General features: G+C 36.2%; 1 protein-coding gene across 1 annotated transcript; it reads left to right on the top strand.

The window, feature by feature from the left end:
* The first annotated feature begins 4347 nt into the window (after nucleotides 1-4347).
* On the top strand, nucleotides 4348-27925 carry MS3_00007248 (uncharacterized protein). Its single transcript, XM_051215506.1, has 8 exons — nucleotides 4348-5137; nucleotides 5171-5230; nucleotides 7330-7763; nucleotides 8933-9009; nucleotides 9384-9786; nucleotides 17755-18225; nucleotides 22294-22857; nucleotides 25679-27925. The coding sequence occupies exons 1-8, from the start codon at nucleotides 5022-5024 to the stop codon at nucleotides 26446-26448; spliced, it is 2895 nt and encodes a 964-aa protein (XP_051066016.1). The 5' UTR covers nucleotides 4348-5021; the 3' UTR covers nucleotides 26449-27925.

Below are 27925 nucleotides of genomic sequence, written 5' to 3' on the forward strand. Positions count from 1 at the left end.
AGCCGTCTGTTATTCGTCACAGATGTGACAACGAGAGTTCGCTACCTCGTCGACACTGGCGCAGAAGTTAGCGTTCTCCCAGCGAATCCTAACGACCGACTACACGAATCGACCCTAAACTTACAGGCGGCAAACGGAAAACCGATCGCTACGTATGGCAAAAGGTACGTTTACCTTAACGTGGGTTTACGCAAACCCATTCACTGGATCTTCGTTGTTGCAGATGTTTCTATGCCAATCATTGGTATGGATCTTCTACAACACCATAATCTGATCATCGACACGCGCAAACGGAGGCTAGTAGACGGAAACACTAATTTGTCCGTTTGCGTAACTTCTTTTACTGGTTGTAGAGTATCCCCAGTCACAGTTAAACATATGATAGACCCACTCTATCAACCACTACTCGATAAGTACCCTGGGATACAACAAACGCAACCGAGATTACCGTGTGTAACCAGCAATGTTACACATCACATCACGACTACAGGACCACCTGTATTCTCTAAAGCACGACGACTAGCTCCTGAAAAGCTAAGGTTAGCGAAAAACGAATTCGATCACATGATAGACTTAGGAATCATACGACCGTCAAGTAGCCCATATGCATCTCCGTTGCACATGGTCCTTAAAAAGGACAGCAACGATTGGCGTCCAACTGGTGACTATCGGCGATTGAACGCGAAAACCATTCCCGATCGTTACCCGTTGCCTCATATTCACGATTTGACAGCTACCTTGAAAGGTACAACTGTCTTTTCGAAAATCGACTTGGTTAAAGCGTATAACCAAATCCCTATGGCTACTGACGACATACCGAAAACAGCTATCATAACTCCTTCGGACTCTATGAATTTTTGCGAATGCCTTTCGGTCTAAGAAATGCTGCCCAAACATTCCAAAGATTCATAGACGACGTTTTTCGAGGTCTCAACTTCGTACACGCGTATGTTGACGACTGTCTAATCGCAAGTCCGGACAGAGAAACACATCTCAAGCATCTGGATCTTGTTTTCGAACGATTACAAAAACATAGCATTACTGTAAACGTTCAGAAATGCCAATTCGGAACCGACTCGTTAGACTTTCTGGGACACACTATCGATGCTCAAGGTATCCGACCCCTTAGAACCAAAGTGGCGGCCATTCTGGATTACTCAGAACCGACCACCGTCAAGCAATTACGCACGTTTAACGGCCTCGTAAGTTTCTATAGACGTTTCATACCGAAATGCGCATTACTCATGAAACCTCTGACAGACCAACTTCGCGGAAATGCGAAATCCATCAATTTGGACGACACTGCACGAAAAGCATTCTCCACAGTTAAGGAACTGATCGCTAAAGCAACAATGCTTGCACACCAGGACACCCGAGCACCCATTAGCATCGCAGTAGACGCATCCGACTGGGCAATCGGAGGAGTTTTACAACAATGGGTTAACAACTCCTGGCAACCCTTGGCATTTTTCTCTAGAAGGTTCCTAGACACCGAATCGAGGTACAGCACATTCGATAGGGAACTCCTAGCTATGTATTGTGCTGTACGGCATTTCCAACACTATATCGGAGGCCGTGAATTCACTCTTTTCACGGACCATAAACCACTCACTTTCTCGTTAAGCTCTCCTTCTGACAAGTACTCTCCCCGTGAGTCTCGACAACTGGACTACATTTCGCAGTTTACTTCAGACATTCAACACATCTCTGGAGCAAACAATGTAGTTGCAGACGCTTTATTTCGCATAACTTCCTTGAACAGTTTCCAAGGAATCGACCTTCTTAAACTCGCCGAGCTTCAAAAAGAAGACAGTGATCTTCAGCACGAGTTATCGTCCACAACACTTAAACTACGCATCAAACAGATGGGAACAGGTAAGGAAACTCTACTTTGTGACACATCTACAGGTAGGGATCGCCCAATCGTGCCGAAACATTATCGACGCAATGTCTTCAACACATTGCACAAACTTTCGCATCCAGGTGTTCGTGCAACCATCAAGCTTATAGCAGAACGGTTTTGCTGGCCTGGAATGAATAAAGACGTGAGGGAGTGGGCACGCTCCTGTGCAAGCTGCCAAAAATCTAAGGTTATCAGACACAATAAATGTCCCTTAGGCTCGTTTAAAACTCCCGATGCCCGTTTCGACCATGTCCATCTGGATTTGGTAGGACTTTTACCAGATTCAAATGGATACTCTTATCTCTTAACCTGCGTAGACCGTCTCACTCGATGGCCAGAAGCAGTACCTATCAAGGACATCACTGCTGAAACAGTGGCCCGCACCTTCGTCGAACGATGGGTAGCAAACTTCGGTTGCCCTTCAACCATCACTACAGACCGCGGACGTCAGTTTGAATCTGATCTTTTCCGTCGTCTGACCACACTTTTAGGAACCACTCGCTTCCGAACGACTGCCTACCACCCACAAGCAAACGGGTTGGTAGAACATTTTCACCGACAACTAAAAGCTTCACTATCAGCTGCAAACGTTTCACAGTGGACCGACGCTCTTCCACTCGTCTTACTAGGTATCCGCAATGCAGTGAAAGCTGACATTGGATACACTGCGTCTCAACTCGTTTATGGAACGACACTTCGACTTCCAGGAGAATTCGTGGATCCTTCATCCTCTTCAATGAACACAGATCTAACCTCCTACACGAACAGGCTTACAAACGCAATGTGTTCAGTTAAACCTGCTTCCACTCGACCTCAATCAACTTATGTTTTCGTCCAACCTGACTTACGATATAGTACACACGTTTTCGTTCGTCGAGACTCGCATCGACGACCATTCGAATCAGCATACGAAGGACCCTTCAAAGTTCTTCAGCGTGAATCTAAGTACTATATAGTCGATAAGAACGGAACCAACGATAGCATCAGCATCGATCGCTTAAAAGCAGCGTATTTAGAAGGAAATCCTATCTACGTGGATTTTCCTTCGGTACAATCGAACGACACGACTCCGACACTTATAATACCTCATCCGACAACCAACACACACGATGATACTTCGACAGTATACGAAAATAAACTTAAAACGACGCGTTCTGGAAGAAGGGTGAGATTTCCAGAACATTTAAACGACTATTGCACGTAAGGCACTTCTCGACATTTTATATTATTTTTAAAAAAAACAGTTTTAATATGCTTATATATTTTTATTTCTATTTAAAAAAAACAAATTTTTTTAACGCTATTACGTGTTCATGAGTTTATTTTCCATTTTTTTCCGCCGACATTGTGTTTTTACGCACATACGAATGTATTTCGACATGCACTTACATTTTCTTTTTTCTTTTCCAGGACGGCTGGAAAAGAACGATGACGTTTATGAGGATCCGAAATTTTCATTGTACATTTTCTTTTTTTACTATGTTGTACCTCCGTCCCATATAGTAAGGAAAGACGACCAGACGCTGCTAAATTTGGTAAGCTATCAGAAGAGTGTTTACCAACGACAAACTCGTTGGGTTTAAACTACTGGCTGGCCACGTCTTAGGGTCGTCACTGCCCCACTAGGGGGGGAGTGATCTGTAGCGGTAAATAAATCCCCAAAATAAATAGTACTGTAAGTTTTCGACATTGGATGCTGACCATATGTTTTAGTGGACTCATCTAGCTTAAGGCGCTCGGTCAGGCATCCGCACCAGATCACGTGTGGTAACGCCGTGCTCAACATCAACCGCAATCGCTAGCCAGATTAGATCAGAGAATTCCGATATATTGGTCATCGCCAAATATACTCTTCCGATCTCCTCGACTCTGTCTTTTGATTTCTCTGGGTGGGAACGAAATACATTAGGTGTTACTGGTAGAAGCGTTGCCAAACACTGAATACCTGTGACATCATCAATACCAAACAACCAAAATCAACTCTGCGACATCTACACCTCAAAAAGTAACCAGTGGTGTTATGAAGGGTAGTGTGTTGTGCACACTGCTTTTCACAATCTACATCAACGCTATAAGCACGGGCTTCGATATGAGTAATACCTGTCTCTATGTTGTTGACATAAATGTCAAATATAAAAATATCACTTGTGGCGTATAAAGTATTACTCAAATAATTCAGCGGGAATCCAAGAAAGCAAATAACTGGTGCAAACGCCGAGCTTGGAACATAACGATGATCATATGCGGCTGGCTATGTGATACAGGAAATTCGAAATAAAACTCACTTTTGTTAAAATATATTGCCAAAACGTATCTGCAACTGACCGAGTGCACTACTCAGACGGTTTAGACTTCTCTAAAAATATTGCTGAAACTCTCCCGGTATTATCTGCCGTAACCCTTTTCAAAATTAGTTTAGTATTATTTTCTACAGGGTGTGTGTGTGAGACCTATCATTAAATTCTTCTCGTTCTTATTTTCCAACTTCATGTTTAAAACCGATTCATCTATTGAGTATTCTTCCCTACTTCATACCTTAAAACTTGAACTCCTCTAGAAAAAAACTCAGATTCAACGCTCCAAAACTTTTCTCAGCGGTCACATTGCAATGCGCAGACTTTTCAAGTCATGACTTTTTACCAATCTTTAGTCTCTTTCTCCTGCTTGCATGGGAACGTGCGTACTTATGTAAATCATCGCATCGACTAATTCAAATTTCTAAACTGTTGCTGGAATTCGCCCTTAATGACCATCGATTTGTGTACTGAATCAGGACGTTGAAATCTTGTAATCTTTCTTTACCAGTCACACTTTTTACTAGTCTACGAAGTTTATTGTTCTTATTTTGGCTTCAGATATCACGAATTCTATCTGAAAGTCCCGATGGTTAGTCGGTAACATTAAAAGCACCTTCCTGATTGAAAATTTCGTCACTTCGTCAATAACTATATGTACCAACATGAAAAGGTTGAACGTGTTTTAATACACCACAAATGATGTATTCCGCCTTGGAAAGGTCGAGTCAGACGTTTGATGTTTAATGCTTGCTTACCTGTTTAGACTGTGTTTCTAGTTGAGGATATATATCTATTTTATAATCACCAATCAGTAAACAGTTATGGAGTGGAGTGAACAGTACGCACAATCAATGGCCAATATTAAACCCGAGAATTTCGATATGGGATCAGTAATTAAACAAGAAAATTTCGATATGGCTGTTGTTTCTCAAAATGAGTGAGTTTATTCTGTCATTTATATTATTGTTAGTGTAATGGTCTCCATGTCAAGCGATGGGGGTACGACAATTCTTTCTTCAGGAGAAATGAGGTAAGAAATATTCTGTATGAGGCTGTTTCTTTACGTTGGTTTGATGAAAACAAGCATTTACTGGGTCCGATTTTCTTATTTGGTCGCTTGAGTGTTGTTCAGAAACGTCTGAGTATTGTCGGCAAAGACGAGACAATAATATGTGACGACTCTAGTACTGTGGTGCAGCTAGGATGTACGTCCACTACGTATCAAAAGGATTGAGATTATGCATTCTTAATCGCTATGGTATTAGTCATCAGTGGTATTTAAATTATTTCATTTATGTCCATCGTTATGTCGCATATGAAGCTGCTGTTCTGTTTTGTCAGTGTAAATTATTTTACTTGCGAAATTGACCTAAAGAAATTGCTAAAATAATGAGGTAGGGATAATGAACATTCATCTTCGTGTAAAATGGACAGGATAATATCCATCTAATTGAAACCTTTAGAGGGTAGAAATTGTTTGCGTAGCTTATAAATAAGACTTTAAATTAATCAAACTTGTACCAAGTCTTGTGAAGTACATTGTGAATGGTTAAAAAGCTTCCGTTCCCATGTAGTTACTATAAATCTAACATTCCGATACCTCAGTACGATAACTTTATTTTTAAAAATCTGTGTTCACTGTACTTTGGTCATTTATTTGTTCCTTCTGTACATGTTGGTAGTTGGGTGTTCTAACCAACTAGTTAATGTTCTGGATATTTGACTAGCTTCGATTCATCTTTGTTATATTAATTTGCTCACGGTTAAACTCGAGTACCTACTGCTCACCATAGAGCCCCGGACAAGTGTGCACCTGTTCGCGTTGCTGCATCACATCAGGGTAGTGAGGTGAAATTATCAGAATAAATGCCCATTGAGGCTGCAAATACACATAAGTAAAAATCTAGCTAATTAACCACGTACAAGTTTGTGTGAGTTGTTAATGTCACCCAAATGTCTAAATGGAAGTACATGAGGTGTGTTTCTAACTTGTGATTCAATAGTACAGATATGAAGGGCTTAATTATTAAGCTACCACCTAAGCTCAAGACTTATGGCACCTCCAAAGAATACACATTCATCGGGAAAACTGTAATTTATGGATAAACCTATCAGATTTAAGATAATTGGTCTTGGATTTGGACATGAAATTAATTCACCAGTATGGCTGTATAACATTTTAGCATTATAGCTGTTGTCAGTTCGTGACAAAACCCTAAGTCTAACCCCTAACCCTAATCTCCAGCTGTAAATCCTAATCCTTATTCCTTACACTAATCCATGGTCCTCATTTAACTCCTGTAAGTAAGTACAATTCTCAAGGTAAATGTAGAGTTGCTTAAAGGTCATCCATAAATTATGGTCTCACTCATTCATCAAAAATGAAGTGTAATTTTCGGCAATATACGTTTTAGAGGTTGTGGGACGAGTAAAATAACATCTACGTATAACTTGAACAGTCGTGCTTCTTTGCCGTCAATCGTGTATCCATTTACTCCATTTATTGAGGTTTCACCATTATTCCCTCGAATTTATCCTCTTCTTTCAAACTATATTCTTCAATGTTTAGTCTTCCTTATTATGATTGATTCTGCTGTTAATTCGACTCTTCTTATTTGCCTCGTTTTGCTAATTATGGCACGAGGACTTGGGCTGACATATTTGCCACAGGCTTTTTGTCAGTTATGACTAACTTGGTCGTCTGTCCTATGTGCACAGTAACGCAAACAAAACCTTGTCGACTTGCATGACTTAGCTATGCTTATGTGTCGTAGAGTGTAGTCAAGAAATGTCCTCAGGAATCATTAAGAGTCGAGATCTACAATATATACGAAACGTATGTGGTATCATTTGTCCTGGGAATTATTCTACAAAGTTCCTGTCAAAACATTAATGATTTTTTTAGCTTGACTACCATTCACACACCATGTGACCACTAAATTCTAAGTTTTGTGGGAGGAACATTAATAATACAAAAGTAGTTCAGCAAATTCAACTTAAAACATTCAGGTACCTAGAACATCGGGAAGTTCCATGTTTTTTTTTAAAAAAATTTGTTTCCCAAACCTATTTTTACACTTCCAACTTCTAAAGTCAGCTTTCAGTTAATCATTTCCTGCTTTCTCTTAGTAACGGGATTGTACAAGTTCCGTCAAGTGATGGACTTATGGGTTCTCCATCGGCGAAAGAAATTGAACGTTTCAATAATCTTTCCGAGGAGGAACTAAAAAACAAATCCCTTCCTGACCACCTAAAAGAAGGACTTGATATTGTTATAGTGGGGATTAACCCTAGCTTGGCCTCAGCACACGTTGGACACCATTATGCTGGTCCTGGAAATCATTTCTGGACATGTTTATCACAAGCTGGTTTGGTTCCAATGGCTGTCAGTTGCTATGATGATTCTAAAATGTTGGATTACGGTATCGGATTCACTAATGTTTGTACAAGACCAACCAAAGGTGCAGCTGAACTTACACGTAAGGAGATGAAGGCTGGTGCAGCAATCATGCTTGAAAAAATGAGAAAATACAAGCCAAAAATTGCCGTGTTCAATGGTAAAGGTGAGTTACCGCCACCATATCAGGTTTTGTTATTTTAAATAGTACTCACTGTTTTATGTAGAACCTGACACGTGCTCATTTAAGGTGGCGTGTTGCATTAGCATAATCAAATGAGATTATAATAAAAATCCAAGAGTAAATGCGGTTAGTAATGATATTAGTAATTCTACTACTCTGGTATGCTTCATCTCTCTGTGCTAATGTGATGTAGTAACTTGAACCAATATACATATGTCCCAGGTTCTTTGTTACGTATGACTGACTAATTTTACTTATTATTGTAAAACTACTGATATTCGTTTGCTGTTAACAACAGTAGAATAAGGTAGTGACTTGATGGTTGGAGCGCTTCCCTTATAACCACAGTGTTGTATGTTCGAACTCCAAACCACCTTATTTAAGTAATATCACTAGCTATTATATTGAAAAAGGTAACTCAAATATAAATTCTAAAACGCTTACTTGGGTGCCAAGTCATAGTAAACAGGAATCAACCATTTTAATTTTCAGACTGAACGTAATTAGATATGCGTGTTTCTGGATATTCAAAGGTGATGGGCGCCTCAAATATGCACCGTAAAAGTTGTATCCCAGTGAAATCGTGAGAATTTTGAACCACGAAAGTCTGTTATATATATATACATATATGGTTTTTAAGAATACTCGTTTTTTTGTAGCTTCGCGCTTTCTTCCTAAACTTTAATGCCAGTAAAACAAAGTTGTTTAACAAGACGAATTGTAAAATTTTCAAGTTACTCTTCATTAGCTCCACGTTACTAGTATATTGATGTGACATTACTTGAAATATTGGTCATTCGAGGAAATATAACTTGCTTTCATCATATTTTAGTACAATTTCATCTTCAGATCTCTTTTATATGGTAATTAGAATCATTATAACAGTACTTACTTTTTATTCTGATCATCTTCAACTAACATTTATAAAGTATGATTTGAAAGAAACTAGTATACATCATAAGTTAAAGCGGTACCATTTGTTAAGTTTGTTATGATAAGCTTCGTTTTAGCTATGAATATGAACACTTTGGGACTTTGTATTAGTTTTTTATGTTAACCAGACTGGAAAACTACTATTTCAGTCTTATGTCTGCGTACCTAAATGGTCAGAATGGATTATTAGCATTCTTTTTCATTATTTTTCTCTATAGGCATTTATGAAGCATATGTTGGACATAAAAATTTTTGCATGGGAAGGCAACCTACAACTTTGGATGGTACAGATATAGTAAGTTATATTGCAAGCTTTTACAAGTTGGAAAATTTTTTGTTCAGTTGTGTTTTTCCTTTTATTTAATTAACTTCATGAGGTGGCTATGATATCAGTGATATCGTGTTTATTATTTTTATCCCTTGATTTAGTTGTCAGTGTTTAATTAATGAGTACGTGTCGAGTTTATTTACTTCAGTATGTGTTCGTCAAACAAATTGTCTCAAAATTATATGTACAATGATGGATTCTGTGTGTTCTATTTTGGGGAATCAACGAAGTTAAATAAAATCTCGAAGTAGACACTATCTAGGTTAATATGTTCATTGTATTTTTAACAATGACATCTTACATACCTTAATACGTGATCATTTAACTTTATTTCATTATAGGTCATCTTTGTGATGCCTTCGTCTAGTGCACGATGCGCACAACTTCCGCGTGCTGAAGATAAACTTCCATTCTTTTTAGCTTTAAGAAAACTACGTGATTATGTACGTGGTGATTTAGCTGAATTACCTGATTCTGAAGTAGTGTTCGCTGATTATACCGAATTTCGTGTCACTCAACCAGATCCAAAAAGTTTACGTAAAGCTGAACGACGTCGTAAACGAAAAGCTGAAGCGGCAGCAGCGGCCGCTGCTGCAGCTCTTGCTGTAAATTCTGGAGATGGAACTTTAGTGAATGGAATTGTTTCAAGTCAGGTTATGCCTAATGATAGCGCTAATGTTACAGCAGTTTCTCAAGCTTCAAATGGTGTATCCGTTGATGGTAAAGTAAAATCCAAAGCAAAACGTAAGTAATGGCAATAGAGTGTTAAATGAATCATAAATTCTTTTCCATATTTCGTTAAAAATATGTTCTTTCTATTATTTCCGATTTAAATTTTATTGTTCTATGTAGAACTAATCATATTAAAGACGTTTCTCCAAGACAATATTAAGAATCACATTGATATAATACTAATCATAGCATTTTTCTATCAATATGATTACATACATATACATATATGGTAAACACTAGATTCGGCTAAATAAGCTGTAAATGATGGTTGTACTGTTTTTTAATGACCAACTGAAATGTATATTATTTATTCATCGGAAAATGTTAACATTTGTCAACTAATTCTGTTTTTGATATTCAACTTTATCCTATGTAAAGAATCAGTAGTTTTATGATCTATAAGTTAACTTCAATAAATGTTTTAAGAAAATGTTCGGGTCACTAGTATTCTACCATACTTTTCTTCAAAGCATCGCTCGTCTACGTTTGGACCATCGACCAAATAATGCTTAGGTTAGACATAGGGTACTACATAAGCATGGTAAATCGATTGAATAGATAGTGAATTCTCAACAACTGAGGTAGTCAGGATATATGTTATTTATACCCAGCCACCTCCTGTCTCGACGGACGACGATGTATAGTGTAGAATTAGGTCGAAAGGAAACTAGTGGCGGTTCAGAATCGTTTGTAATGGAGCAAGTGGATTCAGTCCCTACTCTTTATAGGACCAAAGTTTTGAGATCTCTTTATACCTTCCTTTTTCTTCTATAACTAGTCTTTTCTACTACTAATTATACTGTTATTACTCCTACTACACTGGGATTTGTCTTGAAGTAACTTTTCACCGATGCACATATATGTTGGTCTATGATGGACTGATTAGGTATATGTTTATTAAATTGTTTTAAACCACACCATGTTAATCATTATTGACATTTCATAGATATGAATGTTTAGCATAATTTGTAGGAATCAAAGATGGAGGCTGAATATAGAAATTATTTAATTCAAATATTATTTGATCCATCAGGGTTCTTCCCACAGTGTTATACAACAATATGCTATTGAAGTTGTAATGAGTAGTAGATGGTAATGTAATCAAGTGTAAGTCTATCCTCTTATCTTCATTCCGAACTTATTATGTAATTGTGAATGGTACTAACAAGGTCATCAAACATAAGTAGCAGGTACATGGTTAGAGTCTACAATCTGTAGGCTGATAATTATTTCAAGTACTGAACCACTGTAGCAAAACAATAGATCTCCTATCGGTTTGTATATTATACAACTCCATATTGTTAAGTCCCTAAGATTATCCCTTCCAATTGACTAAATATAAAGTCAGATTCTCCCTAGTTTATGTGCTCTCCTTGATTTCTTGATCGTAATTTCAGTTTGTTGTTTCTAATGGTCTGTATTTTTTAAAAGAAAAGAACTAAGATACAAACTAATGTAACAACTCGTCTGATTTCTTGATGAAACGACCTGAACTGATGATGAGTGTGAGAAAAAAACAGTATGAGAAACTTTAATTAATGATACTAATTATTTTCTCAGATATCTGTAGATAAGATTAGAATTTATCGGGTAGTGGTGCAAAAGCATTTTAACCCAGTTTCAATTTAATATTAAGATAACCGAAAGTAGGATGGAAGAGTTCAATTAAGCAAGAATATATTAACTAATAAAGTTATGACAACATCTCGACAATATGTCATACTAGTGTATTACTCATTTATTTATTCAAACACAATCATTGGTACAAGAAGGGATCAAATATATATGCGCCACACAAATCATTCGATGTGTAAGAGATGGAATACTTCTCGGACACCCGAACAGAAGCAAATAGTCTTATTAGGGGTCTAATCCACAAGGCAGTGAAACAAAGTTAGGAGTCTCAGTCCCATGGCAACCGGTTACCAACAATAGGTTCATACACCTTTTGTCCCCTCAGGAGATTGGAGCCCATGTGCACCATTGGTTTGGAATCAGGGTTTTTCAACTACCCTATGTGCATCCTCTCTGTCCACCAACCCGGTTAAAGCTCCGGACATTTGCTTTTCACCCTCGCAATTTCGTAAACAACACCACTGCGAGAAGGCAGTGAGTAGGACTTCCGTGGGAGTGGCTGTATACGCGTGGCCATGTGAGAGCATTTCGAGAGAGAGAGAGAGAGGACTCTCCCCATCATCGACCGTACCAAGGCATTTGGGGGCAGGTTACTCAAGATCTTGTGTAACTATGTTTCTCTTTACGGACAATTTTATTTTGCTTTTTTAAAACGTTGTTCTGAATAATTAGTCTTTCCCACTGTTGCTGCTACAACTATTTCAATTTCTTTGCCTCTTCATCTTGTTTATTTCATTTCATCGTGGCGATATAGTGTAGCAACATGAGTCAAAGTACATTTTATATATTAGATTTTACGTTTATTACAGCTTGACATGATATATTTTATTACGTAATTGTAGGATAGTTCCGACCTGTTATTATTAAAATGTGTCTCGATTTTGTCAGTTTAAATTCTTTCATTGGTTCTCATTCCCCTTGTACTATGAAGGACTGGGATTGATAATCCAATCACTAATATTTTTCTTCTGTATTGCTTACCTATGATTCAATTATTCTACTTCCAGTCATTTTATTATGGTTTTCTTATTTGTAATGATTTATAAAACCTGATTATATTAATCTGTTTTTACATGGATCTATACATGGTTGCCTAGTTGCAATATGATTGTCAGTTCCTATGAATTAACAATTTAATTAATATTGTTATCATTACTAATTCGTCCTAACTATGTCTCCATTTTAACTCACAAAGGATGTCAAAGATAAATTTAGTTAACAATTAGTAATGTATAAAGTCATTTGCTGTAGGTGTAAGTTCTAGATGTTCTATGAAACGTGTGTTGCCATTTTCTTGTCCCATTTCTTATCATAGCCATCCATCAATGTTCCTTTTTAATCTATATTATTTGCCACTTTAACTGTTCACTTACCTTTTCACTTTTCAATATCGTCTAGTTCAAAACAATCAGTCAGTTTGATAGTGACTTGGAATTTAAACGAGGCAAGAATTCTGATATCTATTGGTTGTATGTATGTGTGTGTGTGTGTGTGTAAATAACTTTGACTAGGTAATGACTGTTTTAAAATACTAACTTATTGTAGTTCTCAAATTTGTCAGCGAATCTGTGAATTCTCATTAACTGAGGTGACTGAGACATTTTTTGCGTTTGCACAACCACTCCTTATTCTGATACACAGTGCTAGTTAGAGTAGTTAATAGGTTAGAAGAAAGCTAGTTAGTGTTATCAACATAATAATCATGATCAATAGCTTGAGATGTTGGATGGTATGTTTCGAAATCAGTTGCAGTGACCTGGGTGTATTTATTCATTATTTTCCCAGTATATTCCAGTATAATCTCATACTCCTCATCCTACAAGTTCATGCCTTCTTTCTTCATAATTAATCTCATGCTACCGTTTATACTACTACTATATTATTTTGACGTTGTTTGCTGGAACAACCGTTCCTCAAGGTTCTACCATGTCAGACAGGTCGGTTGAAGAGCGGTAAGACTAAAAGCAACAAACCCAAGGTCCGAAGGCGAAGTCGTACTGCTAACTGTACGGAGGTGTGACAGCAGTAAGGTGTTTCCTTCAGACAACCAGCATGCCAGCGATGCTGCCTTCCCACAAGGAAGGGTGGGGTCAGAAAAGGTCGACCCTAAAAATGCACATCTCGCCTTATCCCACGGATATCCGTCTCCGGCGGTAAGGTCTCAACAAGTACGGAGCTAACACAAAAATTACCCATAAAAAGGTCGTGTGTGACCGACCTCAACCAGTTGTCCCTTGGGCACTGTGGTCACGCTCCCAGGTCACTAAGACCACTTCTAATCCAATTTCCTCTTCAGGTACCTCCAGAAGAACCCTTCCATGGTGTGGGCAACCGGGAAGTGATAACAGCACTCAAGACCACTGTATTCATAATCGACGTTGTTTGCTATTCGCCTCATTATGCTGATATAGTATGTGAACTCAGACTTGTGCCCTAAGTCTTGCTTCATTTATGATTGACAAATTAAATGGCGTAATGTTCCATAGAAAGCAAATTCTCAACATTGTTTGCCTAGACATTTTCACTTTGTCTCTTAATGGTTTAGAATCGATTGTTATAAAATCCTCTTGGTCAGCTACATTTAATATTAAAACTAATCAGTTACTTCAAAACTTGAATTAGTTCCAGGAAGATATGTATATTGTTGTCTACATATGGAAGCGAAAGGTTAGAATCACTAATTATTTCATGGTGAAGTTAAATGCTAAAGTGACTAATAATTAATTCCCAGTTATGTATACCCTCCTCTGACTGCATGCTTTTGTAATTTTTCACCTACAATATACAATATTCAAATTTGTTTAAAAGATTCGTAGTACTAAAATTACATCACCAATATATAGTTGTGTGTCAGAGAGAGCAGAAAATAGCTCTGTTGTTGTTACTCAAATATACACAGGATTCGCTAGACCTAGACTAATTGAAATCCTCTTTATTTAATTATGAAATGATAGGATGATTTACTTACTTACGCCTGTTACTCCTCGTGAAGGAGCATAGGCCGCTCACCAGCATTCTCCATCCAACCCTGTCCTGGGCGATTCTTTCTAGCTCCTTCCAGTTGTTATTCATTTTTTTCATGTCTGCTTCTATTTCCCAACGTAATGTGTTCTTTGGCCTTCCTCTTTTCCGTTTCCCTTCAGGGTCCCAAGTTAGGGCTTGCCTCGTGATGCAGTTTGGCGATTTGTGTAATGTATGTCCTATCCATTTCCATCATTTTTTTCCTAATTTCTTCTTCAACTGGAAGGATAATTTAGTAACTCTAAAAGTTTACTAACTAGTTCACCTTACTCTCCTGTATAAATTTCATCACTGTAAAAAAAACTGTTAGATTTATTCATGTTCTTGCGTTATATTAGTAGTATGGAAGTAGTATAATGCATTTTTCTTTCTTTCTACACACTAATAGTTACTATCTGCTCATTGTGTTCCTTTAATTTTTCACAAATTAATGATAAAATGCACTGTATACATACTAATCTGTCTCACCCTTGAATATTTCTATTCCTCTATCTTCTAATATTTCTGTGAACCTTGTGAAGTATAGAAGAAATATGGTTAGTTTTTCTGTGTTTCCTTTATCATTACTATTATTGTAATGATGATGATGATGATCTATTTTCGTGTCATTTCAACAGAAAAGATACAATATTCTGTACCAATATGGTGTTGATGATTATGCAAACAATAACAGATCTTATAGAAAATGGATAGAAAGCTAAATATTACTGTCCATTTATGAAAAATAATTCTTTACTAAGTATTTATACATATATATGTATGCAGTAGGAGGTTAGGTATATTCTCTTAACTTTTTCATTTCATTTCAATCTTATCATGGTGTATATATATAGATACACTGTATAGAGAGTGTTGCTATTACAAAAACCCTAACTTTGATCTCTCTCTTATCACACTACACACATACTCTCTTTCTCTTTGGTTAGATAGACGATTTCTATGTCCTGTCCCACCAGTTTGAACATTGACGATAATAATAATAATAATAATAATAGCAATACTAATCATTTCTACAACTAAATTTTCGTTTGTTGTCTCTTCTCTTTCTTTTTTTCTCCTGTGTTACCAGTTCGCGTCATATTTTATTATTTTTAAAGATATTGGTTTATTGAAGTTTTATACAAGTTCATTTGATGATTGTATTATGTGAATTTCTTCATTTCATGGTAAACTAACAACTAACTACACATGGAAATTACTGAGCTTTGTTGTATTTCAAAATTCAAGCACATTTTGTACCTACTATCATCATAGGTCATTTAAATTATCAATGGGTTAAATATACAACAAAGTTAAATCTAAATATCGTCTCTACTCCGGGCTAGCAATTTAATCATTTAGTCTATAAAACCGCTCAATTTTTCTATATTTCTCGTTTGTACACCCGAGGACAGTTATATATTCATTCTCTCTCTCTGTCCATATACATATGTGTATATTTAGGTCTAATATTGGCTTAGTCTTTGTCTTTCTATCTCTCTCTCTTTTCTTACCTAGTCATATAAATTGCATGTTCATTTTTATATCTGCCCTTTTACTTAGAATCAAAGCTTATTATTTTTGTTTATATGTATACAACTAGTTATTTGCGTGATTATTTCATTTGTCTGCCTCCTTTGGTGTATGGTAGAGAAAAAAGGTTAGACCATAATTTGTATGTTTGTTTGTCCAATTTTCTCTCTCTCTATTATTATAGGTGAGTGATACATATATACATATATCTATGTTTACTGTTGTTATGCTTTTATCGATTTAGCCTTGTGGTCTACTATGTCCTGCCTTTCCCCTTAAGCTTTCATTCTTTATTTCATTTTAATACATATATTGATAGAATTTTTCTAACTTTGTCTAATCTCCACTCGATGTACTCTGTACATAATTTAATCTGCAATAATGAAAAAAACAACAACAACATTATTATTATTATTACTATATTCAATTGAGACAACGTTTTTACTGGCTGAAGTATGTATAAAAAAAAGCCTGTGTCTGGTTATCTCAACTACCCCTTATTAATAATAATAATAATAATAATAATAATAATAATAATAATAATAATGTATTACTTATTATGATGGTAGTTAAGAGGTGCATGTACTCACAATGCTTTTCAGTAAAATTCACATGTGAATTAGGTATTAGTAACAATAGACTGGGAAAATGTTTCCTGTCATGTCTCATCTCTAGGAGAGAAATAATGAAAACTGACTTGTTTCTACAGTATTTGCCTAATTATTACTTTCTTTATTTTCTTATTTATTTCTACCACATATGAATTTTTTTTATTATGACAATCGTTCAGACTCGAACTACCTGTACATAAATGAATAATTATGGTTATAGAATAGTATCTCTATGTTGTCTTATGAGGTTGGACATAAAACTGTTCAGCTCATACTGTATGATATTTTTAACGACTGTGTTATCGATATCATCAATCGAGTTGTCATTGCTAGAGGACTCTGTTAATTACAACTTTCTATTACAGTGTGTTTTTTCTCGTGTTTTCTCATATTCCTTCACCCTTGTTCACTTTCTGTCTGTCTGTTAGCTGGATGTATCTTTGTCCCAAAATTCATGTTCACTCTGGAATCCGAACCCAGTAACGTTTTTTTTCTTTTCAAACGACAACACGTTTAGTTATTTCAAGTAGCCACTTATTTGTACAATCAGTATGAATTCGATTCCTTACAAATTAAACTAAAATTCATATCTATTGCATAAGTGAGTAGTTATTTGGATTTCATTAGCTAAGTGGATAATGCATTGGTATTTGGAACAAATGATACTGGATTCAAATCCTAGAGCCAATATCAACATTTACGCCTGTTACCTCGTGGAGGAGCATGGGTTGCCCACCAGCATTCACCATTCAACTCTGTCCTGAGTAATCTTTTCCAGTTGCTATTCATCCATTTCTTGTCTGCTTCCAATTCTCGACGTTGTGTGTTCTTTGGTCTTCCTCTTTTCTGTTTCCCCTCAGGACTCCAAGTTAGCACTTGCCTCGTAATGCAGTTTGATGATTTCCACAATGTTATATCTTATCCACTTCCAACATCTTTCTCTAATTTCCTCTTCGGCTGGAGGTTGGATCAACTTTGAGGTATACATTCAACTGAATTATCTAAAATAAGATAGAATGTAAATTTTAGACACCATTACTTTAATTACATTCCATCTATTCTATTTATAAGCATATGACAATTATATTTAAGGTGATCTGTAAACAACACACACATGTATATACCAATTAAGATTAATAAAAATTCCATTAATAACAGAATAATTTAAATGTATTTTTGTATTAAATTTTCTTTTAAATAGCTAAACGTAAAAAGTCATCCAATAATATTAATAATTCAACGGAACAATCATTACAACAAACTACATCCATACAACAAATTATGAATGTAACCGGTATTACTACAAATAATACAACTGGTATAACATTTACAAATTGTACAACTGATTTACAATTACAACATCAACAACATGTCTTACAGCAACAAGTCCTACAACAACAACAACAACAGCAACAACAACAAACATTTCTTCTGCAACAACAACAACACCAGCAGCAGCAACAACAATTCCAACAACAGTTCAGTCAACAATCTGTTCAACAACAGCAACAACAACAAATTTTACAACAGCCACAACCACAACATCAAATGATTGTTAGTGCTGGTGGTCATTTCATGTCTACTACACCAATGGTCACTTTGTCAACAATGGCAGCAGCAGCGGCGGCGGCTGCCGCTGGTGGAACAGCTACAGCTATACCTATTCATCCTGGTATGTAAAATATAATGTTTGTGTGCGTGTATATATAATTAATTAACTCTCGTAGATCAAAGTTATAATTCTTTTCTGCTCTTGTCTATCCACTTATATATTTATTTGAACACATGAACCTTGGTACAAGGAGGCACTAAATATAAATGCTTCGCACTTCGTCATTCGATTAGTGTAAGGGATGGGATAATATTCGGGCGCCCAAAGCGAAGCTGATGGTTTTCTTAAGCAGCCACTCCCCAAAACGTTGATCTAGAGGTCTAATGCACAAAGCAATAGAACAACGTTATGAGATACATTCTTATGGTAGCCGGTACCAGCAATAGATTGATGCTCCATTTGTTCCCTCGGGATCCTAGAGCGGATATGGAAAATTAATTTGGAGTTAGGGTTTTCCAACTCCCCTGAACAGATCTTCCGTATCCACCAACACGGTTGAGGCGCCAGATATTCGCTTTTCATCCTCTCATTTTGGTAGACAGTATTCCCGTCACGAGAAGGCAGTGAGTAGGACTTCCGTGGGCGTGGCTGTACACACGTAGTCATGTGAGAGCATTTGGAATGGGAGATCTGACTCTCTCCACCATCGACCGTACATGGGCATTTGGGGGCATCTAAGATAATTGAATGTTGAATTCGAACAAAAATAGTTCCTTCCATATTATTATTAATATTAATAATAATATTATTATTATCATTATATCCTAAGGATATTAGATCAGTTGATTTTTAATAATTAAGATGATTATCAGTATGGGAATTTGTGGAGATTACAGTAGTTTCAGTTGAATTTACGAGCTAATTTAAGATAAAGTACCATTGAGAACCTGGAAGCACTGGACTGCCAGTTCGTCCTAGTACGAGACCCCTCAGCAATGCGCATCCACGATACCGCCCTGGGTTCGAGTCCCGCATGCGGGATTGTGGATGCACATCACAGATCATGATGATGTTGAGAACTCTACTACTACATTAATTTCAATTTATGCAACAGAATATTATCACTAATCAGTCAGTCAGTCAGTAACAACGTAGAACTTCGCACGTACGTACATCAGTTCGAGTTGCCATACCACATTAGCACAGAGATGCAGTTGTCGATTCGAATCCCGTAGTGGTAGAGGTAGTAAGAGTATAAGCAGTAGTCGGAAAGATTAGGGTTTGAAGATGTTATTTAAAGAGTATAATATAGTGAAATAAACTTGGAAAGAGGAAAAAAAGGGACATGAAGAATTCAGAAGATTAGAATTTGGGAGAACACAAAGAGTGTATGCACCTGCGCCATTGCAAACGATTTTGAGCCATGTCATTCAGGGTCTCTAACCATCGGTTGCTATCATCTCTCGGTCCCCAACCAGGTAGTCTACATCTACCAACATGACTCAGTCCACATGTCAGTGACTTCATGGACTTGTGCCATGTTTTGGTTTGGCCACCCCTAGCTTTCTTCCAACCTACTCCTATGCCACTGAACACCACACGTCGAGGCAGTCGGTCGTTGGGCATACGTAACACGTGTCCCAGCCATCTGATGAAGTTTCACTACTTCATCAATGGATTTGCCATCCTTACGTAGTACCCGTTTCCTAACAACTGCGTTACCTACTCGATGGTTCCAGGATATACGAGCAATGTTTTGAAGACACCTATGATCACATGCTAGTAACCTACGAATATCCTCTTCGCTTACTGGCCATGTTTCACAGCCATAAAGTAGGACGGAACGAACTGTTGCACAGTAAACCCGTCCTTTGGTTGGTAGATGGATATCTCGCCTACGCCATAAATGACGCAAGTTGGCAAAAGCTAGTTGAGCCTTCTGTATATGTGCTGAGACTTCGTCACACACCAGACCACAAGGGCTGATGAGACTTCTAAGATAATTGAAGCGGTCGACACACTCAACTACTTCACTCCCTATCATTAGTTCGGGTGTCGATCCAACCCAATCCTGAAGCAACATTTCGCATTTCGAGGGAGAGAATCGCATCCCGAACATGCTTGCATTGTTGCTTATTGTGGTCAAAGGACTCCACATTTTGTCAGCGTCTTCACCAAATAGAACTATGTCATCGGCATATTCCAAGTCAACAAGTGAATCTCCTGGTAGAAGTTCAACCCCTGGAAATTTAGATGAGGAAAGTGTTATCTCTAAAAGCACGTCAACGATAATGTTCTAATACGATAAATTGTTTAGTGCTAGCCATGTGTGTACTTGAACGTGGATTTGATTATTGAAAGGGTTGAATAAAGTCTCTAAATCAATACTTTTTTTATGCAGCTTGTCTTCAGTACATAAGTAAACAAATAGATATGTCGATATGTTTGGACCTTAGTGTTAGTTGTTCATGTTTGTGAATTAATCAGTAGTAGTAGTTGTTGTTATTGTCCTCATGTATATATATGATCAGTTTCACTCTAGAAAGAACAGGAGGTTGGATAGCCTGTGTTAGTCCTGCCAACTAGGGTCTCTCAGGTGATCCAAATTTCTTTTAAATGCGTCGAATGATGAAGTTTCAATCACATGTTGAAACAGCGAGTTCCATTCACTAATGAGTTTATGGAGAAAGTCATTAGTCAAGTAACAAGTAATTTGTTCTGGTCCTGTGAATTTTTTTAGTGTCCTCATAAACTATTTGAAAGTTTAGATACACTAAACCTTTTAACTGTTTAGGTGTCACATGACTTTAAACTGGATTTTCGTTGTAACCTTCGTTCCATAGACCAATGAATTAATACATTGAAAATAAATACTTTCTAGTTAGAATAATGACAAAGCATTAAAGTATGTGTAAGTTTTTTCCTCAACTGTCTTAAAATATTAGATGTATCATAGGGGATCATGCTCAGTTTCTAACTGACCATATCAAAATTCTCTTGAAAGATAGGTGGAAGGCTTTTTTAGGTATTGCTACATTGAATAAAATATGGTATTTGTGAACACTACCAATATGCCCTATACTAGAACAGAACACCTGTCTCCTCTCTGATTTTCATTGGTACTCCAACTGACAATTTCTGAATATAATCGATTGATAAGAAATGAGTATGAGGCTTAAATTTGTTAATTTCGCTACATGGTTGAGATGTACACGTTTTTTTTCTTTACTTGCAGTCATTAGATTTGGTCCTTGCACGGGTAGTTATTTAAGAAACATTGAGATCAACAATTCAAGGACATGTATTACTTATACCCATCCATCGACTCCCTCGATGCATGATTATGGCTGGTGTGGGAATAAGTTATAAGAAGGCTAGGGGCGGCCAAACAAACACATGTTATCAGTTCATGAAGACACTGGCTATTAAACTGAGCCATGTAGTTATATTCATACTACCTGATTGAGGTCCATGTGATTATAGTAACCAATAGTTGAATTATTCGCAATAGCGCAGGTGCATGTACTCTTTGACTTCTCTTGGATCCCAAGTTTCTAAATTGCTCAATTTTTTTTACTTCACCGGATTTATATTTCCACGAATAATATATTTAATGCCTAATCTTTTTCATTACTATTATTACTCTCACTACCTCTACTATGGGCTTTTTCCTGACAATTTCATTGCAATATTTTGATGGCGTATGACACTTTGAACCGATATATATATATATATATATATATATATATATATATATGTGCCAGGTTCTACGTTTGGTTTAACTGACATTACTGTTAACATTATTAGCTTCAGCTCTCATGTTGTTTCTTCTTTCACAGTGCCCCGTATTCAAGCAAAGCAACTTGAAGCCCTGTTTGATATATAACGTCTAGAAGAATTTTCAATTTGTTCAAGATAAACAACATTCCCGTCACGAGATGGCAGTGAATAGGACTTCTCTGGGAGTGACTATACTCGTGGCCATATGAGAGTATTTCAAGAGAGCTCTCCCCATCATCGGGCTCACCAGGGCATTTGGTGGGCGTATGTATCCCTAGAGTTGTATTGTCTAACTCACTTATGTATATTATTATTTAACTGTTATAGATTAAACGTAAAGTAACTGTTTATTTTGATTATCATGAAATCAATATAATGTTTGAGTTTATTTTATTACTTTGTAAATAGGTGGTACTCAAACAGCTGTAGCATCGGGTTGTTATGCTGCTGGTACGCCACAATTCCAATTTTCTAATAATCATCCAACTGGTACAGCACAACAATTTTTTATTAGTCCACAAGCTTCAAATTTATCTGCAGGTAATGGTGGTAATACTGGTAGTGGTGGTCAAACACTTTTGCAATGGTCTACAACTCCATGCACTCAAGGTGTTCCAACAACTGTTCAATTTCAACAGCCCAATCAACATCAACAACAGGGAATTGCTGGAACTTGGCCAAATGTCTCTACTATTTATCATCAACCACAACCACAACAAATTGGTACAGCTATCCAGTCACCTTCAGGAGGAGCTGGTACTCCGACAGCTGGACATACACAGCAGCAACAACAACAAATGTTCACACAACAACCAGGAGCTATGCAACAAGCTTCAATTCAAATGGCTCACCAAACACAACAGCAATTATTATTTACATCACAACATCCAGTTGGATTACAAGCAGCCGCTACTGGCGGTGCTCCACAAGCAGCTTATCCACAACAAGTGTATTTGGCACAGGCCCCTGCTGGTAAATTTTATTTTGATCATAATACATATATATATATATATATATATATATATATATATATATATATATATATAACTAAGTTGGAAAGCCGATTGGCTTTTCAAGACAAGATAAAAGCTGTTGAAGACTGGAGTGCTGGAGAAAGCAAAGAAAATGGACTAACTACCAGTATATTTTGATATAGTTCGTGTCTAAGTAGAAATTGGTGGGTGCGGATAATCCACATAGGGGAGTTTGAAAATTCTAATATTTAACCAATGTTCCACATGCGCTTTGAGATTGTAAGAGGAAAACAACGTATGAACCTATAGCTTTGAAAGCTATAGCTAATATATCAGTATGGAACGTGGTACAAACGCAAAAATGTTACATGTATATATAGAGTGCACACGTCAAGGATTTATACTGTTCATAGTACACAGATAGGGGTAGGTGCGATTTACCTCAGGCTGCAGCCCAGAGGCAGTGAACGATAAATAAATTACTAGCGTTCAAATTATTTAAGCGGGGAAAGTCGTATATTGACGATATGCTGCTTCACACTCATACCACAAATAAATTTAGTGTTGACCCCTCCGCACTACTGGTTACTACAGTTTATGGTCATTCTCTTTGGTTTGCACGTGGCCTGATAGGCCTTCATAGAAATAATCCAATCATACACCAATAGGAAAATTCTTTCTTCAGTTTTGCATTTCATTTTTATCTATACAATACACACCTTTCTGATAATTCATAATAAGACGGGGTAGGGGACTAACCTGATCTCGTCTTTGTCGCTCAAGCTAGTTCATCAAATAAAGGTTCCACTACCTTCAGGGTATTACGCAGATAAATAAGTCGGACATTAGCCTGGAATAATGTTGGTACAGTATAATGTATTTGTGACGCGGAATCGGTTCTATTCAGGTGTTTTTCTATAAAGAGAAGTGAATTAACTCAATTCACTGTACTACTATCTAGTTAAGTGATTACATTAAAATTAATCATTTTGATTCTCAATGTGTTCTGACCGAATATTTTTATCAGTTGCAATAGCTAGAAGAGCATAAACGATAAAGTTCCATGTTAAGATGTTTCTAGAAAACTACTGTGATAAATTAAATGAAATAAAGTATGGTTCTATATCATTTGACTTTTAGTGAAGTTCTGGATTCACTTCGTTGGATAGTTTCTAGGCAATCAGTCAAAAGTAACGTACAAGTTAGTATATATATTCGATTATACAAGTTGCTACACTAAATAAACACGACGTAAAATGAAATCTACTAGTGTAGAAATAGTAAAACTGTTAAGTATATGGTGGAAAATTCAGACAATGGAGAATACTGTTTTGAGGAATGCAAAGTATGAAATAATACTGAAGTTCAATATTTGGAGGTAGATAAAGATTATCATCTGTGGAACTGTAACGTCTACAACTACTAATCACGGTTACCGTACAAACCCTAAACCTGATTGTTGAAACTTGTTAATTCCTCTCAGTCAGTGATTTCATAGACTAATTCAATATCTTGGTTTGACCTGGTTTAGTTTTCTTTCAACCTATTACTACTTCAGAGAACATTGTGTGTTGAAATTAGCCGTGGTTGAGGCATATGTAATACATAGCCTAACCATCTCAGTCGATGAAGATTCTGTACCTCACTAATTCATTTCACTAACAAAATTTAAATGCTATTTTTGGTAATACTTGTAAGATGTTTATTGAAAGTGCTATTATTAGTCATGCTTAAAGTTATTAATAAATCTGTTAGTTGAACACTTGATACGATTTCCCAGCCGCTTCTAATAATCCCAGACTAAACTGACATGGCAACTTGAACACAAGAGAAAAGACGTAAAGTGAAAATGAGCGTTACTCTTATCTAAAAGTATGTATATAAAGTTGTGCCTATTATTTAACGTGACCTCAGTCGCTTGGAAAGTTCTGGTAGTACAATAAATGTAGGAAAGAGAAGGTAATTACCTCATCAAAAAAGTAAATGTGATCTGTTATCCTTCTAGATGTTTTGAAGAAACTCCTATTGTATCCTGATTGGACAAAATATTTTTAAGCGTTTTCTGGGCTTCTATTGATTTGTCTGAGGACTATTTGGAGACATTAATTCATAAAAAAGAGTGAAATAAGTGACTTTATGGTTAAATCAACAGTTATTCTTAAACTGTTTACTTCTCTTCTTGTTGAATTAATATTTGTGCTTGATAAGCGATTAGTTAAAAATATGAAATAAATGATTATTTATATAAAATATTTCTTATAAATTGTTAGTTTACAAAGTATGGGGATTTGTGGATACTGTAAAATTTTGATAGTTGAATTCATCAGTTGATCTAAGCTAGTCTACCATTGAGAACCTAGAAGCACTGGACGGTCGTTTCGTCCTAGCATGGGACTCCTCAACAGTGCGCATTCACAATACCGAACCCAGGACCTTCGGTTTTGCGCGAAAACACTTAGCTACTGAGCTGGCATTCAACGGTGTTAATGTCTAACTTCAGTCGACCCATGATCTTGCACAATCCTTCATCGATTGTCTGAGGTAGATAAATGTCTCACGTCCTATACGGATTGGGCTCCACTGGTCACGGATTCTCACTAGAACTCCTAGAATTACGTCTCTAAGCTAGTCACAGGTATGTACATGATTATTATCAGAATCGAGATTTGTGGAGGCTTTCAATGACGGTTTAGATTAGATCGACTCATGAATTTCAACTATTAAAATAAATAATTGATTCACTTTTTTCTGTTCAGAATAATTATATGGTAGTACATATCATATTAACTTTAAAAAAAAACTTTTATTCTATATCATAGGTGCTAACGGTGCAGGAACATCATATCATCTACTTCCTGTTGGTTGTCCTGCTTCGAATTTCACAAGTTTATTATTATCCGACCAACAACAACACCAGCAACAACAAGCATTAACACAATGCTCTACAGCAGCAACGACTGGATTACATCTTCAACGAGGACAACCTACTGTTCAAATTCAAACACAACAACAAGCGTATCAACAAACTCAACAGTTTCAACAACATCAACAAATTCAAGCTCAAACGCATCAATTACAATCAACACAACAACAAGGTACTATAATGTCTACTGATAATATTACTGGTCCCATTGGATATTCTAATAATAATACTCCACAATTTATTACATTAGCACCAGGTGCTCCATTAAAAGTTATGGCTGTTGGTCCAAATGGTCAACTTATTCAAACTACTGGTTTACCACAGTTTATGCCAACTGGACCAGTTGGTATGACTATAAATCACCAACCTACAGCATTACAATCAAATCAAACATCGATTACAGTGACTCCTCAACGTCGTGTTGCTACACCTCAACAACAACAACAACAGCAGCAGCAACAACAACAACAAACAAATGGACGTATAGTATCGACTGCTTCAACAGTAGCAGGATTTTTCTCTGGGACAGCTATTTCATCCGGTACAATTCCACTTGTACAACCAGCCGCTGGTATAGTGGAAGATCTAGTACAGACTACAAATAATACGAGTTTGAATACTGCATTAAGTACAGGAGATGAGAAATTAGTTTACACAGCTTTATAATAACTGTCTTTTATATATATACACTATTTACAGATATAATGCATTTTTCTATCGATTTGACTAGAAAAAATTGTTTTCCTTCTTCAAAGAAATTTTCTTTTGTTGTTAAACACAAAACTCTATCAAACAACAACAATAACATTTATATTGATATCATTGTGTACTACTACTCTTCACGGATGTATAACATCGTCCAATGTGTTTATTTATTATTTAATGAAGCAATAATGAGAAAGAAAACAAATAACTAGGATACTATCTATCTATCTACCAATCGGTTTTTACCATGTCTTCTTCTCAATCTAATCATCATGTGTAATTTCACCAATATGATTTCTTTCTTCCTTTTAAATGTCATAGAATAGACAATCATTTTGTTTTATTTCTTCTTTTCATTTCTTCACTCTTGTCTCTTTTACCTGTTTACGTTTTGGCTTTTTTACATGTGTAATAATTATGAACATTGGTGATGTGATGATCATCATCTTGAGGACTCTCTGGGTGTGTGTGGGGGGGAGGGAGGGAGAGACATCATGTTGATCGGTTGATTTCAGTGTATTTTATTTTTTTCCATAATTCCAATGCAACTAAATCTAGTCGTTGTTTCTACCTCGTTGTTGTCATCGTTTCGTTCTGCTTTTTTTCTAAAGACTTTTATTATTATTATTATCAGTTTCTATTCAACAGTGATTTAGTTTGATATATATATATAAACACATGTATTTATCTATCTATTCCATTCTGATTCTCTTAGATCTTTGCTTATTTTTTATTATTTCAACATTCTCTACAGTTTATGTATACTTCAAGACTAAATGCATTTGTTGTTTTCTTTCAATTTATCAATGTAAATGAAATAGGTTTATATGTGTGCAAAAACAAAATTACAAGCAAATGACATATTTCCCGCCAAACCATTTTTTTTAAAGCAACACGGCGGATAAATCGAAATACAATTGAACTATTGAACTCCTCATTTGCTTTCTCTTTTTCATGATGTTATTTATTATTGTTTGGTGTTTACTGTATACATTTTAATGTGCATATATATATGTTTGTGTGCACGCGTGCGTGCATATGTGTGTGTTTGTGTATTTGTGTTTCATACATTCTCGTTTTCTTCTGTAAAAATCTTTTCTCCTTTTTTTGTTTTGTTTATTCAATGATGGTTTTTATTATTTGTTGTAATCGTTTGTTATTGCTCTTTTTTTAAAAACCATTTACCCCTTTTTACTGTTTTTTATAGAATAAAATTAGTATTATGTAAATAATGTGCATAGAAATAATGAAAGAAAGAAAGAAAGAATCATTTGTGTATATTATCTCTTCTCTATATGTATTTGCTTATATATTCACTATTTTAATCCTGTTCATCTTTTATTTTCCTTTCTTTTATATATATACTAACGATAATAATAATAACAATGTAATATTTATTTTGACATGTATTCTACTTATAAAGGATATATTCCATAGA

The sequence above is a fragment of the Schistosoma haematobium genome, chromosome 4 (genome assembly GCF_000699445.3).
Source record: "Schistosoma haematobium chromosome 4, whole genome shotgun sequence".
NCBI lineage: Eukaryota > Metazoa > Platyhelminthes > Trematoda > Strigeidida > Schistosomatidae > Schistosoma > Schistosoma haematobium.

Excerpts from the sequence above, each read along its gene's own strand:
- MS3_00007248 (XM_051215506.1), top strand. The coding sequence starts at position 5,022 with ATGGAGTGGAGTGAACAGTACGCACAATCAATGGCCAATATTAAACCC. Across the intron at positions 9,010-9,383 it reads CTTTGGATGGTACAGATATA|GTCATCTTTGTGATGCCTTC; the intron begins GTAAGTTATATT and ends ATTTCATTATAG. Across the intron at positions 18,226-22,293 it reads AGCTATACCTATTCATCCTG|GTGGTACTCAAACAGCTGTA; the intron begins GTATGTAAAATA and ends CTTTGTAAATAG.